The 16,626-nt window shown below is 47.2% G+C and overlaps 1 protein-coding gene across 1 annotated transcript in view; it reads left to right on the top strand.

Moving 5' to 3' along the window:
• NUP133 (nucleoporin 133) overlaps window positions 1-16,626 on the top strand; it is a 456,783-nt gene that overhangs the window by 122,846 nt on the left and 317,311 nt on the right. Inside the window, exon 8 of the mRNA XM_063917554.1 lies at window positions 8,998-9,068. Coding sequence (XP_063773624.1) covers window positions 8,998-9,068 — 71 coding nt within the window. The remainder of the gene's footprint in view (window positions 1-8,997; window positions 9,069-16,626) is intronic.

Below are 16,626 nucleotides of genomic sequence, written 5' to 3' on the forward strand. Positions count from 1 at the left end.
AGTCTACAGAGCGCTGCCCAGCCAGAGAGTCTACAGAGCGCTGCCCCTTGCCTCAGCCCAGCCCCGTGAAGTGGGGGGGCTCTTGCCTCAGCCCAGCCCCGTGAAGTGGGGGCTCTTGCCTCAGCCCAGCCCCGTGAAGAGGGGGCTCTTGCCTCAGCCCAGCCCCGTGAAGAGGGGGCTCCTGCCTCAGCCCAGCCCCGTGAAGAGGGGGCTCCTGCCCTAGCCCAGCCCCGTGAAGAGGGGGCTCCTGCCTTAGTTCCCCAGGAGGGGGCTCTGAGCATTATGCCAATCTCCGAAGAAGGATCTATCACTCCCGTTTCTCACAACACAGGCCATATATCTAGGCACGTAGGCAGTGCTGTAGTCCTGGGTTCCAATCCTACTACTAACTTATTGGCTCACGATTTGGCTACAACTCAGTCTCACAGGACTTCCAGGAAGGACCAAATCCAGTAAGTGCCATCCAAATCTCTAGTCAACGTTCGGTTAGGATCATCATGTATTCCTGACCAGTCTCCTGAAAGTCTGTCCCCTCCTCAGTGTCCTGATGCTCCATTTTTTATTCCATCTCCAGTGTTTCCAGAAAATCAAGCTTCCACTTCACAGAATTCATCCAACGCTCCATCTTTGGATTACTTTGATGCAGATTTAACGCAATACTTTGCACTAGTTAACCGATATCTTATCATGATGGAGACAGACCCTTCCCTCGGAATTACTCCATCCAACATAGTTACATTTTTATTCCTGACCTTCAGAGGAGAGGCCTTGGAATGGGCTAGTCCACTAATTGAAACCATTGACCCAGTTCTTCTCAATCATGTGGCCTTCAGTGAGGTGGTAATTAAGAGATTCAATTCATGCTCTTATCAGTCTTCAGTCTCAATTGAGGTTCCTGCACAGCCGGGGCCATCTAAGGTTCCTATCTATCTTGGTTCATCCGAGAATCCTGTTGCCAGCTCAGAGACTCCAGCAATCAGCTTACCTGTTGGTTTTCTTCAGCTTCAGTCTACTGTTCCTGCAGGGAAATCTACAAAAAGGAGAAAGAAGAAAAAGGGAAAGTCTAAGTTGAAAGCCTCTGTTGGACTTCCTTGGCAGCATGAGGATACCCTGATATGCCCTCTACCTTTTGATTCAGACTCTGACATGTGTTGAGCGTCTGGAATCCGCTCCTTAGGGAGGGGGTACTGTCACGATCCATGCAGTTTCTCCTCCATGCCTGGGGTGGTGCTCTCTGCTCTGGTGCTCAGCACTCTGCTCTGTATCTGCAGCTTGATTATTAGCTGTTACCACAGCTGTGAGCAGCACCTGAACTCACTACTTAGGCCAGCCACACAGGCTCCCGGTTGCCAGTTCATCGTGTCAAGGTTGTCTCAGTTCCTGGTCCTGGTTATACTGGTCTCTGCTGCTGAATCATCCATAGAGCTGCCGGGTTCCACAGTGCTGTCCTCTGATCCAGCTACAGTGCATTCCTGTGATCCTGCTACAGTGCAATCCTGTTATCCTGCTACGTTGCATACTCTACCACAGTGCTATCCTCTGATCCAGCTACAGTGCATTCCTGTGATCCTGCTACAGTACAATCCTGTTATCCTGGTATGTTGCACACTCTACCACAGTGCTATCCTGTGATCCAGCTACAGTGCAATCCTGTTATCCTGCTACGTTGCATATTCTACCACAGTGCTATCCTCTGATCCAGCTACAGTGCAATCCTGTGATCCCGCTACAGTACAATCCTGTTATCCTGGTATGTTGCATACTCTACCACAGTGCTATCCTGTGATCCTGCTACAGTGCAATCCTATTATCCTGCTACGTGGCATACTCTACCACAGTGCTATCCTGTGATCCTGCTACAGTGCAATCCTGTTATCCTGCTACGTTGCATACTCTACCACAGTGCTATCCTGTGATCCTGCTACAGTGCATCCACAGTCTACAGTGTCTCAAGTGTTTCCACAGTCTACACCGTTTTCATGTACTCCGTCTCCTGGCATCCCGTGTATTCACAGTCTCCTGGCATCCCATGTCCCCTCAGTTCTCCCTTTCATTTTGTGTTCTCTAATTATTCCTGGTTTATACCTATTGTTTACAGTTGTACTCTGCTTTAATAAACTTACTATTGTACCGTGAACATCAGTCCCTGCGAATATGTTCTCACAAAGGGAAATCCAAACGGATTCTGACACTATCTTTGAAAAGGCATGGGAAACTCCGGAAAAGAAATTCCAGATTCCCAAGAGGCTGTTGGTGGCTTTTCTCTTCCCAGAGGAAGATAGGAAGAGGTGGGAGTCCCCGCCGATAGTCGACGCCTCTGTATCCAGGCTGTCCAAACAGGTAGTTATACCGGTCCCAGGATCTACCACGTTAAAGGACCCGGCAGATCGCAAGGTGGATGCTACGCTGAAATACATTTACACGGCTTCGGGGGCTATATTGCGGCCTACTATAGCCTATGCTTGGATTGCTAAAGCTATTGCCAGGTGGTCGATCACTCTGCAGGAGGAATCGTCTACGCTGGACAAAGGTGACGTTGATTTGTTTTTGCGTAATATTCAGGATTCTTCAGGATTCCTGGTGGATTCCATGAAGGACATGGGTTCCATGGCTGCGGAGATCTCCTCCATGTCAGTCTCTGCTCGCAGAGGTCTCTGGCTGCGCAACTGGTCTGCGGACGCGGAATCCAGGAAGTGTGTGGAAGGACTTCCGTACAAAGGTCAGGCTCTATTTGGGGAGGCGCTGGATGCGTGGATTGCCACGGCTACCGCAGGTAAGTCTCCATTTCTCCCCTCAGCTGCACCGGCTACGAAGAAGCCCTTTTCATCTAACATGTCACAGTCCTTTCGGGCAGCGAGGTCTAGAAAGAATAAGCCTTCGAACACCTCCTTCAGAGGTGGTCGTGCCAAAGGAAAGAAATCCGCTCTTGTATGTTCCCAGACCCAGAAGCCCGCTTCTGATACCCCTAAGTCCTCCGCATGATGGTGGACAGCTAGGCCTGGAGGAAGGTCAGGTAGGGGCGAGACTCAGGCAGTTAAGCCACGTCTGGGTGTTGTCGGGTCTGGACCCCTGGGTTCTGGATATAGTGTCCAGGGGGTACAGACTGGAGTTTCAAGAGCCCCCGCCTCACCGTTTCTTCATGTCAGGCTTGCCAGCTCTGCTGGCGGACAGGACAATTCTTCTGGAGGCTATCGGGAAATTGGTGGTGTCAGAGGTCATTGTTTAGGTCCCTCTTCAGCAACGGAACAAGGGCTATTATTCAAACCTTTTTGTGGTACCGAAACCGGATGGTTCGGTACGGCCTTTACTAAATATAAACTCTTTAAACCCTTATCTCAAGGAGCTCAAATTCAGGATAGAATCTCTGAGAGCTGTCATTTCAGGGCTGTCGGAGGGGGAGTTCCTGGTGTCCCTGGACATCAAGGATTCTTACCTCCACATTCCAATTTGGGCGCCGCATCAGGCTTATCTCAGGTTTGCACTGTTGACGATCACTATCAGTTCCAGGCGCTGCCGTTTGGCCTCTCAGCAGCACCAAGGTGATGGCGGAGATGATGGTTCTCCACCGCAAACAGGGGGTGAACATAATTCTATATCTGGACGATCTCCTGATCAAGGCGTCATCCAGGGAGAGGTTGTTGCGGTCCATCGCACTCACGACACAGCTGCTCAGGAAGCACGGTTGGATCCTGAATCTTCCAAACTCTCATCTGGAGCTGACAAGGCGGCTGTTTTTTTTGGGAATGATCCTCGACACGGAAGTGCAGAGAGTATTTCTCCCGGCAGAGAAAGCGTTGGTGATTCAAACAATGGTCCGGGATGTCCTAAGGCCTACCCGGGTATCTGTTCATCAATGCATAAGTCTTTTGGGGAAGATGGTTGCCGCCTACGAGGCTCTGCAGTACGGCAGATTTCATGCTCGACCTTTTCAACTGGACCTCTTGTACCAGTGGTCGGGCTCTCACCTATACATGCACAAGAGGATACGCCTGTCTCCGAAATCCAGGATTTCACTCCTCTGGTGGCTGCAACTTCCACACCTTCTGGAAGGGAGAAGGTTCAGAATTCAAGACTGGATCCTTTTGACCAAAGATGCAAGTCGAAGAGGTTGGGGAGCTGTCGCTCTGGGGAAAACCTTTCAAGGACGATGGCCGGTTCAAGAGTCGCTTCTCCCAATTAAACATCCTGGAACTCAGGGCCATCTACAACGCCCTTCTGCAAGCAGCACACCTTCTACAGGATCGGGCTGTTCAGGTGCAGTCGGACAACGTGACCACAGTGGCCTACATAAACCAACAAGGCGGAACGAAGAGCAGAGCTGCCATGGCAGATGTGTCAAAGATCCTCATCTGGACAGAAAGGCACGCGGTGGCGATGTCGGCAATCTTCATTCCGGGCGTAGACAACTGGGAAGCAGACTTTTTCAGCAGACACGATCTCCATCCAGGGCAGTGGGGCCTCCATCTGGAGGTGTTCGAGGAGGTAACCGGTTGGTGGAGGGTTCCTCACATAGACATGATGGCCTCCTGCCTCAACAAGGAGCTACGGAGGTACTGTTCCAGGTCAAGAAACCCACAGGCAGTGGCGGTGGACGCACTGGTAACGCCGTGGGTGTTCAAGTCGGTGTATGTGTTCCCTCCAACTCCTCTGATACCAAAAGTTCTTCAACTCGTGATAAGAACAAGGGTTCTGGCAATCCTCATTGCTCCAGACTGGCCAAGGAGGGCTTTGTACGCGGATCTGCTGGATCTTCTGCTGGAAGATCAACGGCCTTTGCCTCTTCGGGAGGATCTGCTCCCGCAGGGGCCATTCGCTTATCAAGACTTACCGCGGCTGCGTTTGACGGCATGGCGGTTGAACGCCAGATCTTAGCTCGGAAGGCTATTACGAGTGAGGCCATTCCTACCCTGATACAGGCTAGGAAAGGGGTAACGTCTAAGCATTACCATCTCATTTGGAAGAAATATGTTTTTTGGTGCGAGGCCAAGAAGTTTCCAGCGGTAGAGTTTCAATTTGGATGTTTTCTCCTTTTCCTGCAAGCAGGGGTGGATATGGGACGGAGATTGGGCTCCATCAAGGTCCAGATCTCTGCTTTGTCCATCTTCTTCCAAAAACAATTGGCTGTTCTTCCTGAGGTTCAGACCTTTTTGAAAGGGGTTCTGCACATCCAGCCTCCCTTTGTGGCGCCTACGGCAGCATTGGATCTTGATGTGGTGTTGCAGTTCCTACAATCTGCTTGGTTTGAGCCTCTACAGGAGGCTGATCTCAAGTTTCTCACGTGGAAGGCAGTCACCTTGTTGGCCGTGGCTTCTGCTCGACGCGTGTCGGAATTGGGGGCTTTGTCTTGTAAAAGCCCCTATCTGATCTTCCATGAAGACAGGGCGGAACTTAGGACTTGTCCACAGTTCCTGCCTAAGGTTGTGTCGGCTTTCCATATCAACCAACCTATTGTGGTGCCAGTGGCTACTGACTCCTCAATTACTTCAAAGGACGTGGATGTAGTGAGGACTTTGAAGATTTACGTAAAGAGGACGGCTCGTCATAGGAAAAGTGACTCTGTTTGTCCTCTATGATCCCAAGAAAATTGAATGTCCTGCTTCTAAGCAGTCGATTTCACGATGGATCAGGTTCACTATCATAGAAACATAGAATTTGACGGCAGATAAGAACCACTTGGCCCATCTAGTCTGCCCCTTTTTTTTTATCCTTTAGGTAATCTCAACCCTTTTTGAACCTTAATTCTTTGTAAGGATATTCATATGCCTATCCCATGCATGTTTAAATTGCTCTACAGTCTTAGCCTCTACCACCTCTGATGGGAGACTATTCCACTTATCCACTACCCTTTCTGTGAAGTAATTTTTCCATAAATTTCCCCTGAACCTCCCCCCCTCCAGTCTCAGTGTATGTCCTCGAGTTCTAATACTTCTCTTCCTTTGAAGAATGTTTCCCTCCTGAACTTTGTTAAGACCCTTGATATATTTGAAAGTTTCTATCATGTCTCCCCTAACCTTCTCTCCTCCAAACTATACATGTTAAGATCTTTTAGCCTTTCCGGGTACGTTTTGTGATGTAGGCCATGCACCATTTTAGTTGCCCTTCTTTGTACACTCTCTCTAATGTATTTATATCCTTCTGGAGATATGGTCTCCAGAACTGGACACAGTATTCCAGATGGGGCCGCACCAATGACCTATACAGTGGCATTATCACTTCTTTTTTCCTGCTACTGATTCCTCTCCCTATGCAACCAAGCATCGGACTATCCAGCATGCTTATTCCACGGCAGGATTGCCGTGTCTGAAATCTGTAAAGGCCCACTCTACTTGTAAAGTGGGCTCTTCCTGGGCGGCTGCCCGGGGTGTCTCGGTGGTACAACTTTGCCGAGCAGCTACTTGGTCTGGGTCGAACACGTTTGCCAAGTTATACAAGTTCGATACTTTGGCCGCTGATGACCTCAAGTTTGGTCAAGCAGTGTGGCAGGAGTCTCCGCGCTCTCCCTCCCGTACTGGGAGCTTTGGTACATCTCCATGGTACTAATATGGACCCCACCATCCTCTAGGACATTAGAGAAAATAGGATTTTGGTCACCTACCGGTAAATCCTTTTCTCGTAGTCCGTATAGGATGCTGGGGTCCATATTAGTACCATGGGATATAGACGGGTCCACCAGGAGCCATTGAGTTTAATAGTGTGGGCTGGCTCCTCCCTCTATGCCCCTCCTACCAGACTCCGTTTAGAGAATCCTCTAGGACATTAGAGAAAATAGGATTTTGGTCACCTGCCGGTAAATCCTTTTCTCGTAGTCCGTATAGGATGCTGTTTCAGCTGTTGCTGAGTTGTTCCTGCAAATTGGCGGGATTTTCATGTTTGTGTGAGCTGGTATGAATCTCGCCACTATCTGTAATTCCTTCTCTCGAAGTATGTCGTCTCGTCGGGCACAGTTTCTAGACTGAGTCTGGTAGGAGGGGCATAGAGGGAGAAGCCAGCCCACACTATTAAACTCTTAAAGTGCCAATGGCTCCTGGTGGATCCGTCTATATCCCATGGTACTAATATGGACCCCAGCATCCTCTACGGACTACGAGAAAAGGATTCACCGGTAGGTGACCAAAATCCTATTTTTATTTTCGGTTTTAAAAACTGCAACTATCAATGTTAGAATGTGACAAGTGCTAAAATAGGGTCAGCTCATGGGTGAGAAAAGCCTCAGTAGTAAAGGGGTACATGAAGAATCCTTTGCGGTAGTGTCTCTTAACTCCAGTCCTCAGAGACCCCTAACCGTGCATATTATATAGCTCTCCTCAGTATCACACATGAAATATGTAGAATGATATATTAAAAAAATGCACTGTTAACATGTCCCAAGGACTGCATCTAAGAGCACTGCACTAGACAACTGAACAACAGAGTAGCTTCTGGGCTCTGCAGTCACCCACAACCCGAAGGAGAGGACCAACACACAGTCTTAGATCTTTGGACTTGAGGAACTGTGCAAAAAGCGGGTAACACAAATCCCCTGAGTTGTGCTGCCCTTAGGCTGATTCTCAGAAAAGCTTGACTATTTGGTAATCCAGCAATAGGTGTGACCAGGTGATTAAGGGGTGTGGCAGAAAACGTTGCAATGCCAATAGTGGCAGAAAGCATTGCAATGCCAATATTATAGTCAATGGTAAGGGTTTGGTTTGGCTGTTCTCCAGTCACCATGTCAACAATGACCCTGTAGATGCCAGAAATATTTGTAATACATACACTGTTAAGCCTAGTACACACTAGGCGATCTCCGCCAACGCCGATATTGGCGACGGCAGGTTGCCGGCATCGGCGAGTGCATACACACTTTCCGAAGCCGCCAATGAAGGGAGCGGCGGTGGGGGGAGCGGCGTGCAGCATTGCTGTCGTTAACGAGGACCTCCCTCGTCTGTACATGTTCGGACGAGGGAGGGGGTCATTAACGATGCGTGAGAGCGCGCATCGTTAACGACATTGAGTGTACACGCTGGACAAGATTGTGACAGATCTCATTCAGATCTGCCCTTCTGAGCGAGATCTTTCATTTTCTCATCTAGTGTATATGGGGTATCGGGGATCTCTTGAGAACTGGAGTTTAAAATGCTGCTTTAGAGAGTGATCTTGTGGTGATTTACAGGCAGAGAATGGAGCTGGTATGATCTAAATTATGAGCAGTGGAGCCTGAAAATAAGAGCGTTAACATACGCAACTCCATTATTTTCTCATAGCCAATAAAAATAAATTAAAGGTTAAATCTTGTTTTGTAAAGATGTAAATATAAAACAAATACGTGGTATGATTCATTGATTTGTAATAGAGGTTACGCATCAGACCGTATCAGAACAAAATGTGCATAGCAGCTGATGTGTTCGCTCAGTTGCACTCTACCGCTGGTCGCATGCGACATCTGAGTGCCCAACCTGATGATATCGTATGCTGCGCCATGCATATTAATGAAGGACAGAACAGTGTTCGTTCCATTGTTCATTAAATCTTCGTGGGGTGTGCTGGCAATCTGGCTTGGTCTGGGGGGAAGGGAATTCGCCCGACCATCAGCCCGATTGCCGGTCGCTCTGATGTGTAGGCGGCTTAAGACAAGGGTTCTCAACACCAGACCTCAAGTACCAACAGGTCATGTTTTGTGAATGTTTTAATCATGCACAGGTGACTTAATCTATTTTGCTGGGTCAGCAATTATCCCACCTGCTTCCCCAGTCAGAAATCCTCAAAACATGACTTGCTGGAAAAACTGAATGGTTGAGGTTAAGATCCACTGGTATAAGGGGAAGCAGAAAAGGCAATAGCGTTCTTAGCCAACAATTTGTAGTACAAGGATTATCCCCTGCAGATACAGTAGCTTGCCTAAATGTGTTTCTGTGATTATACAGTAGTGGTCTTAGATTTTGCAACAGTAAAAAAATTTTTTTTCTTTTTAGCTTTTCCAACAGTAAATAATTTAATTGCTCAATTTTTATTTTTATTAAGGGTTCTGAAAGCAACTATGAAGAAATAAAAGAAAGCATCAACATTGCATATTTGGATTTAAATCAGAACATGTGAGTTCCTTTGACTACATTTTATTTTTTAAATTGTGGTATGAGATCGATTGTCTAGGAACGGATTATGGAAGCACACAAGAAAAAAAAGAGGCAATTGTTGAATGTTTGTCATACAATCAGACGTGATCATCATACTCTTCTTCCAACAGTGGGTGCTCTGGCAAAAATATAATGAGGAATGGAATAGAAATGTTGAGAGCATAAATGTTGGCATAATTTCTCCTTAAGGGTCCACAGCATATCCACAGAAGGATCGGGTACCAAACGGTTAAAGTTTTGGGCTCCCAGCATGCATCGATCCAGCCTCCCTATAACCCCGCCTCCTGGCCCAGGTAATTCTGTTTTTTGTTTGGTGCGGCAGGAGCCGATGTATATCCTCATGTAGACGTCAACACTGAAGTTCCCAGGCTGCTGCCGGAGCACCGGGAGAAGGTAAGGCGTCTTAAACCGTTAGCAGTTTAAGACACATTTTACGCAGTCTTATGGTCTCTGGTTGGAGACTACCAGACAGCCGCTAACGTGGTCGTCCACCTCGGGTGTACCAGCACTAGACCTCGGGGATCATAGGCTCTGGGGATTAATGAGGCCGCAGAACCCTGGGGTGAATGTCAGCAATGGGCAGTAAGGCCCTCCCCCCATTTTATGGCCAGTGTCCTCCGTGTTTACCGTCATGAACTGCATTTACCCACTTCCGTCTGAGACACACTGAGACTTCGTACACTGGAACGAGGGAGTCGCTGTGTGGCTGTGGTCACTGGTGCGTCTGTTACAGATAGCTGTTTTCTGGCGGCATTATCAAATAAGGCAGTCAGGTTCTAGTCTCCCTGTATCCCGCTCTCCGGAAGCAGGTGATACAGCACTGATTTCCTGCCTACCTCTGTGGTATTGCGTAGTTCAGTAGTTCCCAAACTTTTTTTAATCACAGCGCCCTAGAGTATCAGAATTGTTTTCACGGCACCCTTAGGTTAAGAATTTCTTATTGAGAATTTTAGACAAAAATATTACATTAAGTAAATTTTGTTTATATGGCATCTTTAGGTTTGAGTATGTGGTGAAGGACAGGATTTGCTTCTATTTTACCACATATTTTAGGAGTGTCAGCCACCAGCACTGGTTTTTCATATTACACCGAACATAAATAATTTGAATTGGTTCTGGACCACCAACCCGAGGCACCCCTGCAAGTGTCCCGAGGCATCCCAGGGTGCCATGGCACACAGTTTGAGAACCATTGGCAGGGTTGAATAAGTGCCTAATGCAAATGAGCAGCAGTGTACATATATTGCTGTATTATTCGTTGTGCGTCTAGATACGCTAGTCTCCCTGTATCCCACTCCCGGGAGCTAGGTAATACAGTATTCCTACCTACCATAAGTTATTGTGTAGGTGAAAATGTGCCCATTTTGCAAATGTATATTCATGCAGTGTATGTGACTGTTTGCTAGTGCTGCTGTATTAAACTCTTACTGCCAGTCTCTCTCTCTCTCTCTCTCTCTCTCTCTCTCTCTCTCTCTCTCTCTGTCATGTTTCATACCCTCAATGCTTGTGCAATCAGGGTAGGTTCTGATTGTACTTCACTTAAATTATACATACAGTAAGTGAAGGCTATAACATTGCTACGTATTGTTACACTGTTATGTGAATAATATTGTTGCTATGTCCTCACGAGGCAAGGGTGACGATACAGCACGTGCACATACATGAATATCATGTTTGTCCTGTAAAGTGTGGTTAGGTCCTCAGTACTCAGTCATAGGTTCACAAACCTTAAACATGTTGACCAACCGGCCTTAGGCCAGGAATCTGTACAAGCACAAGAACCCCCTTGGGCATCTTTTGCACCCTTTCTATTGACTAGTGGATCGCTTAGCTGTTCTGGCTATATTTCCAGGTATGGGGTACCCACAAAACCATTCTGCATTTATGCAGCAACCCCAATGGATAAATGTGCTGTTACACTCAGTCCAACATTTGGTTCAGACCTCGGCTGTCTTTCAGCATTTGTTACAGGCAGACAGTTACAGGTATTTGAAAACAGATAGACATGGGGTGCTACCCTCACAATCTACGCAGTTTTTAAAATCAGAGGATACTTCAGATGATGAAGCTGAATCCTCTCTCTGAGTCTACCTCAGAGAAGAGGAGCACCGCACCTCAGTGAATATACCCGAGTTAGTTTGTACAGTAAAATCCATATTGTCAGTGGAAGATATAGAAGAGCCTGTACTAAGGTCTAAGGCTCCAATCTTTAAACGTCCAAAAACAGTAATAGTTGAATTTCCAAACTCTGATCAGTTGACAGAAATTATACAAGAGGCATGGGAAACACCCAGTAAGAAGTTTGTTACAAAAATAAAATCTGTCTCTTACTATCCTCTCCCGCCTGTGGACTGTGTAAAAAGGGAAGTACCTCCCAAGGTAGATGCTCACATAGTTCGACTGGTGCGCAAATCTACATTACCTCTGCCTTCAACATCATTAAATGATGTAATGGACAGAAAAATGTATAGCTATCTTAAGACTGTATTTTCCCTAACAGGGGCAAGTACAAGACCCCAGCTGTGGCTACAGCATGGTTGGCTAAAGCCATAACAGGCTGGGCGGAAGCTTTGGAGAATGATTTCTCAATTCATGGAACAGGAGAACAATTGTCCCATATAGTTAATATAAAGCAAGCAGCTGCCTATATGGAAGAAGCAGCCCTAGATATGAGTATATTAGCTTCTCAAGCATCTGCTTCCTCTGTAGCAGTTCGCAGAGCAGTTTGGCTACGTTCATGGAAGGTTGATACGGAATCCAAAAAGGTATTGGAATCCCTACCTTTTGTTGGAAATTTTCTGTTTTGAAAAGAATTGAAGCAAACTCTAAATCAGCTGGTTTTCCCTTGACATCTACATTCCCTGATTTCCGGTTCTTTTGGCCCCAAGGTAAAGCAAAGGGAAAGGCTTACGTCAAACATTCTTAAGCAAATAAAACTGTTAAGTCTAAGGCCAAGCAGCGCGATCACCTTACACTGGCAAAACAGCTAACAGGGGCTAATCCCACCGTTAGCACTAAAGACCTAAGGCTAGTATAATCATATTATGTGCGGGAAGCCGCGTGCCATTACAGGGGGCAGGGCTTCTCCTCAGAGCGGATCCAGCACTCACCAGCGCCATTTTCTCCCTGCAGAACACTGAAGCGCGCTGATAGGGAGCGCTGACCCTACACCTGACTCCAGTTACTGCGGTACCAGGGTGTTTTAGACAGGCGGGAGAGTGTAATTAGTACTGTTCAACCTATTAAGGTTGAATAATCAGCACCAGGCTTTTATCATCATAACTGCTCCAAGGGCGTGTGACTCTCTGAAAGTACTCTGGGGGAAAGTGTGTCTGACATTTTCCTGTATATATGTGTGTATGTGTATTTATCCATATTACCATGTCTAAGAGCTCTGTATCATGTGCTGCAGAGTGTGTATCTTCTCCTGATTCTATCCCATGTACTCAGGACTGCAATGTGCTTTCCCAACCTTCCAAATCTGAACTCCCATGGGTGGATTCTTTAAGTGGAATTATATCCCAGATTTCATCAAGGATGTCACATAGTGAGAAAGAGACGCAGTTTTTGAGAAAGTCTGTAGAAGGTTTGCAGCATTCAGCTCCTACTTCATCAAAAACCCCACCTACATACCCTAAAAAACGTACACTTGCCCAAATAATGCAAGTTGACACTGATACCGACTCTGATACAGGGGACGGTGATAGGGATATGCATGGTGGGGATGCATCCCTTGCTAAGGGGGTGCAGCTGATGATTGAAGCCATTAGGGATGTTTTGCATATTACTGAGAAGGTACCTGAGCCGGAAGAGGAATCTTATTTTACGGAAAATAAGAAATCCTCCCTCACCTTCCCAGCTTCTAAAGAGCTAAACTCTTTATTTGAAAAATCCTGGGAAAACACAGAGAAAAAATTCCAGATCCCTAAAAGAATTCCCATTGCCTTCCCTTTCCCTGAAGAGGATAGAAAGAAATGGGAAAACCCCACCTATAGCAGACGCTTCTGTATCTAGGTTGTCTAAAAAGGTGTTTTTACCTGTCCCTGGTTTAACCGCAGTAAAAGAGACGGCTGACCGCAAGATTGAGACTACGCTCAAATCTCTATACACTGCTACAGGCGTGGCTTTAAGGCCCACTATTGCTTGTGCGTGGATTTCTAAAGCCATAGTAAAGTGGTCGGGCACATTACTAGAGGACTTAAATACTATGGATAGAAGTGACATTGATTTGTTTTTGCGTCCCATACAGGATTCTGCTGGGTTCATGGTAGGGGCCATGAAAGACCTTGGAATGCTGAATGCAAGGGCTACTTCCATGACTGTCACAGCACGCAGAGGACTCTGTCTACGCCAATGGACTGCGGATGCAGAATCTAAGAAAAGTGTGGAGAACCTACCCTTCACAGGTCAGGCTCTGTTTGGGGACACATTGGATGCGTGGATTTCCACGGCAACTGCGGGTAAGTCAACCTTTCTTCCCTCAGCAGCTCTATCGACTAGGAAATCTTATCCTACGTCCACACTGCAGTCCTTTCTGGCTGCAAAATTTAAAAAATCCAAATCCCCTTCCACCTTCTTTAGGGGTGGTCGGGGAAAATCCAAAAAACCTGCACCAACAGGTACTCAAGAACAGAAACTCAAAATCTTCAGCATGACAGTGGACCTCCCAGCCTGTTGATCGGGCATGTAGGAGCAATACTAAAAAATGTCAGTCACATCTGGGCGTCATTGGGCCTAGACCCCTGGGTGACAGACATTGTTACCCAGGGCTACAGACTGGAGTTTCAGAAACTCCCACCTCACAGATTCTTCAAATCAGGCTTACCAGTTTCGCTGACAGAAAGTGCTATCCTACAGGAAGCCATTAAAAAATTGGTCAAAACAGATGTTATTGTCCCAGTTCCACCTCACCTACATCACAAGGGTTATTACTCAAACCTGTTTGTATTGCCGAAACCGGATGGTTCGGTAAGGCTGATTTTAAACCTAAAGTTATTGAACCCCTACTTAAGGGAATTCAAATTCAAGATGGAGTCTCTGAGAGCAGTGATCTCAGATCTGGAGGAGGGGGAATTCCTAGTATCCCTGGACATCAAGGATGCGTACCTTCATATTCCGATCTGGCCGCCTCACCAGGCTTATCTCAGATTTGCGCTGCTGGATTTTCACTATCAGTTCCAAGCACTGCTGTTTGGCCTCTCCACAGCACCGAGAGTGTTCACCAAAGTCATAGCAGAGATGATGCTACTCCTCCGCAGGCAAGGAGTGAACATAATTCCATACCTGGACGATCTCTTGATAAAAGCATCTTCCAGGGAGAGGTTGTTGCAGAGTATTGCTCTCTCAACTCGACTACCCCAGGATCATGGGTTTATCCTGAACCTCCCAAAGTCACATTTGGAGCTGACAAGAAGACTGCCCTTCCTGGGGATGATACTCGACACGGAAGGGCAGAGGGTGTTTCTACCAGTAGAGAAAGCGTTGGGGATCCAGTCATTGGTACGGGATGTCCCGAAGCCAGCCCGCTTATCTGTTCATCAGTGCATTCGCCTTCTAGGGAAGACGGTAGCCTCCTACGAGGCTCTTCAGTCCGGAAGATTCCATGCAAGGTCCTTCCACCTGGATCTCCTGAATAAATGGTCGGGATCACATCTTCACATGCACCAGCGGATACGCCTGTCGCCGAAAGCCAGAATTTCACTCCTCTGGTGGGTGCAAACTTCTCACCTACTCGAGGGCCGCAGGTTCGGGATTCAGAATTGGATCCTTCTAACCACGGATGCAAGTCTCAGAGGTTGGGGAGCGATCACCAATGGGAAAATTTCCAAGGAAAGTGGTCAAGTCTGGAATCCATCCTTCCGATGAAACATTTGGGAACTAAGGGTCATATACAATGGCCTTCTACAAGCGGCACATCTTCTGCAAGATCAAGCCATTCAGGTTCAGTCGGACAATGTGAAGGCAGTGTCCTCATAAACAGACAGGGCGGAACGAAGAGCAGAGCGGCAATGTCAGAGGTTTCAAGAATCATCCTCTGGGCAGAAAAGCACGCTTTGGCGCTATTAGCAATCTTCATTCCAGGAGTGGACAACTGAGAAGCGGACTTCCTCAGCAGACACGATCTCCATCCAGGAGAATGGGGCTTCCACCCAGAGGTGTTCGCAGAGGTGACGAGCCAATGGGGCGTACCTCAGGTAGACATGATGGCCTCTCACCTGAACAAGAAGCTTCGCAGGTACTGCTCCAGGTCGAGACCCACAGGCAGTGGCGGTGGATGCACTGGTAACTAAGTGGGTGTTCCAGTCAGTGTATGTGTTCCCTCCACTTACACTCATCCCAAGGATCCTCAAACTAATCAAAAGAACAAGCGTTCAGGCGATCCTCATTGCTCCGGACTGGCCAAGGAGGGCTTGGTACGCGGATCTTCTGGAGTTACTCCTAGAGGATCCGAGGCCTCTTCCTCTTCGCAAGGACCTTCTTCAACATTGGCTGTTCGCTTATCAAGACTTACGCGGCTACGTTTGATGGCATGGAGGTTGAACACCAAATCTTAGCTCGGCAGGGCATTCCAACAAAGGTCATTCCTATCCTAATTCAGGCTAGGAAGGGAATTACGTCTAAACATTACCATCGAATTTGGAGAAAGTATGTGTCTTGGTGTGAATCCAAGAAGTTTCCAACGGTGGAGTTTCAACTGGGGCGGTTTGTCCTCTTTCTGCAGGCTGGTGTGAATGTGGGCCTATGCTTGGGCTCCATAAAAGTCCAGATTTCAGCCTTGTCCATTTTCTTCCAGAAACAATTGGCTTCCCTCCCTGAGGTTCAGACATTGGGGGTAATTCCAAGTTGATCGCAGCAGGAATTTGGTTAGCAGTTGGGCAAAACCATGTGCACTGCAGGGGAGGCAGATATAAATGTGCAGAGAGAGTTAGATTTGGGTGTGGTGTGTTCAATCTGCAATCTAAATTGCAGTGTAAAAATAAAGCAGCCAGTATTTACCCTGCACAGAAACAAAATAACCCACCCAAATCTAACTCTCTCTGCACATGTTATATCTGCCCCCCCTGCAGTGCACATGGTTTTGCCCAACTGCTAAAAAAAATTTCTTGCTGCAATCAACTTGGAATTACCCCCATTCTTGAAAAGGGTTTTGCACATCCAACCACCCTTTGTGCCTCCTACGGCACCTTGGGATCTTAATGTGGTGCTGCAGTTCCTGCAATCGGATTGGTTCAAACCTTTGCAGGAGGTGGACGTCAAGTTTCTTACTTGGAAGGCGGTCACACTGTTGGCGTTGGCATCTGCTTGACGTGTGTCAGAAGTAAGGACATTGTCATGCAAGAGCCCCTATTTGATTTTCCATAGGAAAGATAGGGCTGAGCTCAGAACGCGTCAGCAGTTTCTTCCAAAGGTTGTGTCAGCTTTTCATATCAATCAACCTATTGTGGTGCCAGTGGCTACTGACTCCTCAATTACCTGAAAGTCCTTGGATGTGGTGAGGGCTTTGAAAATTTATGTG

Source organism: Pseudophryne corroboree, chromosome 4 (genome assembly GCF_028390025.1).
Source record: "Pseudophryne corroboree isolate aPseCor3 chromosome 4, aPseCor3.hap2, whole genome shotgun sequence".
NCBI classification, from domain to species: Eukaryota; Metazoa; Chordata; class Amphibia; order Anura; family Myobatrachidae; genus Pseudophryne; species Pseudophryne corroboree.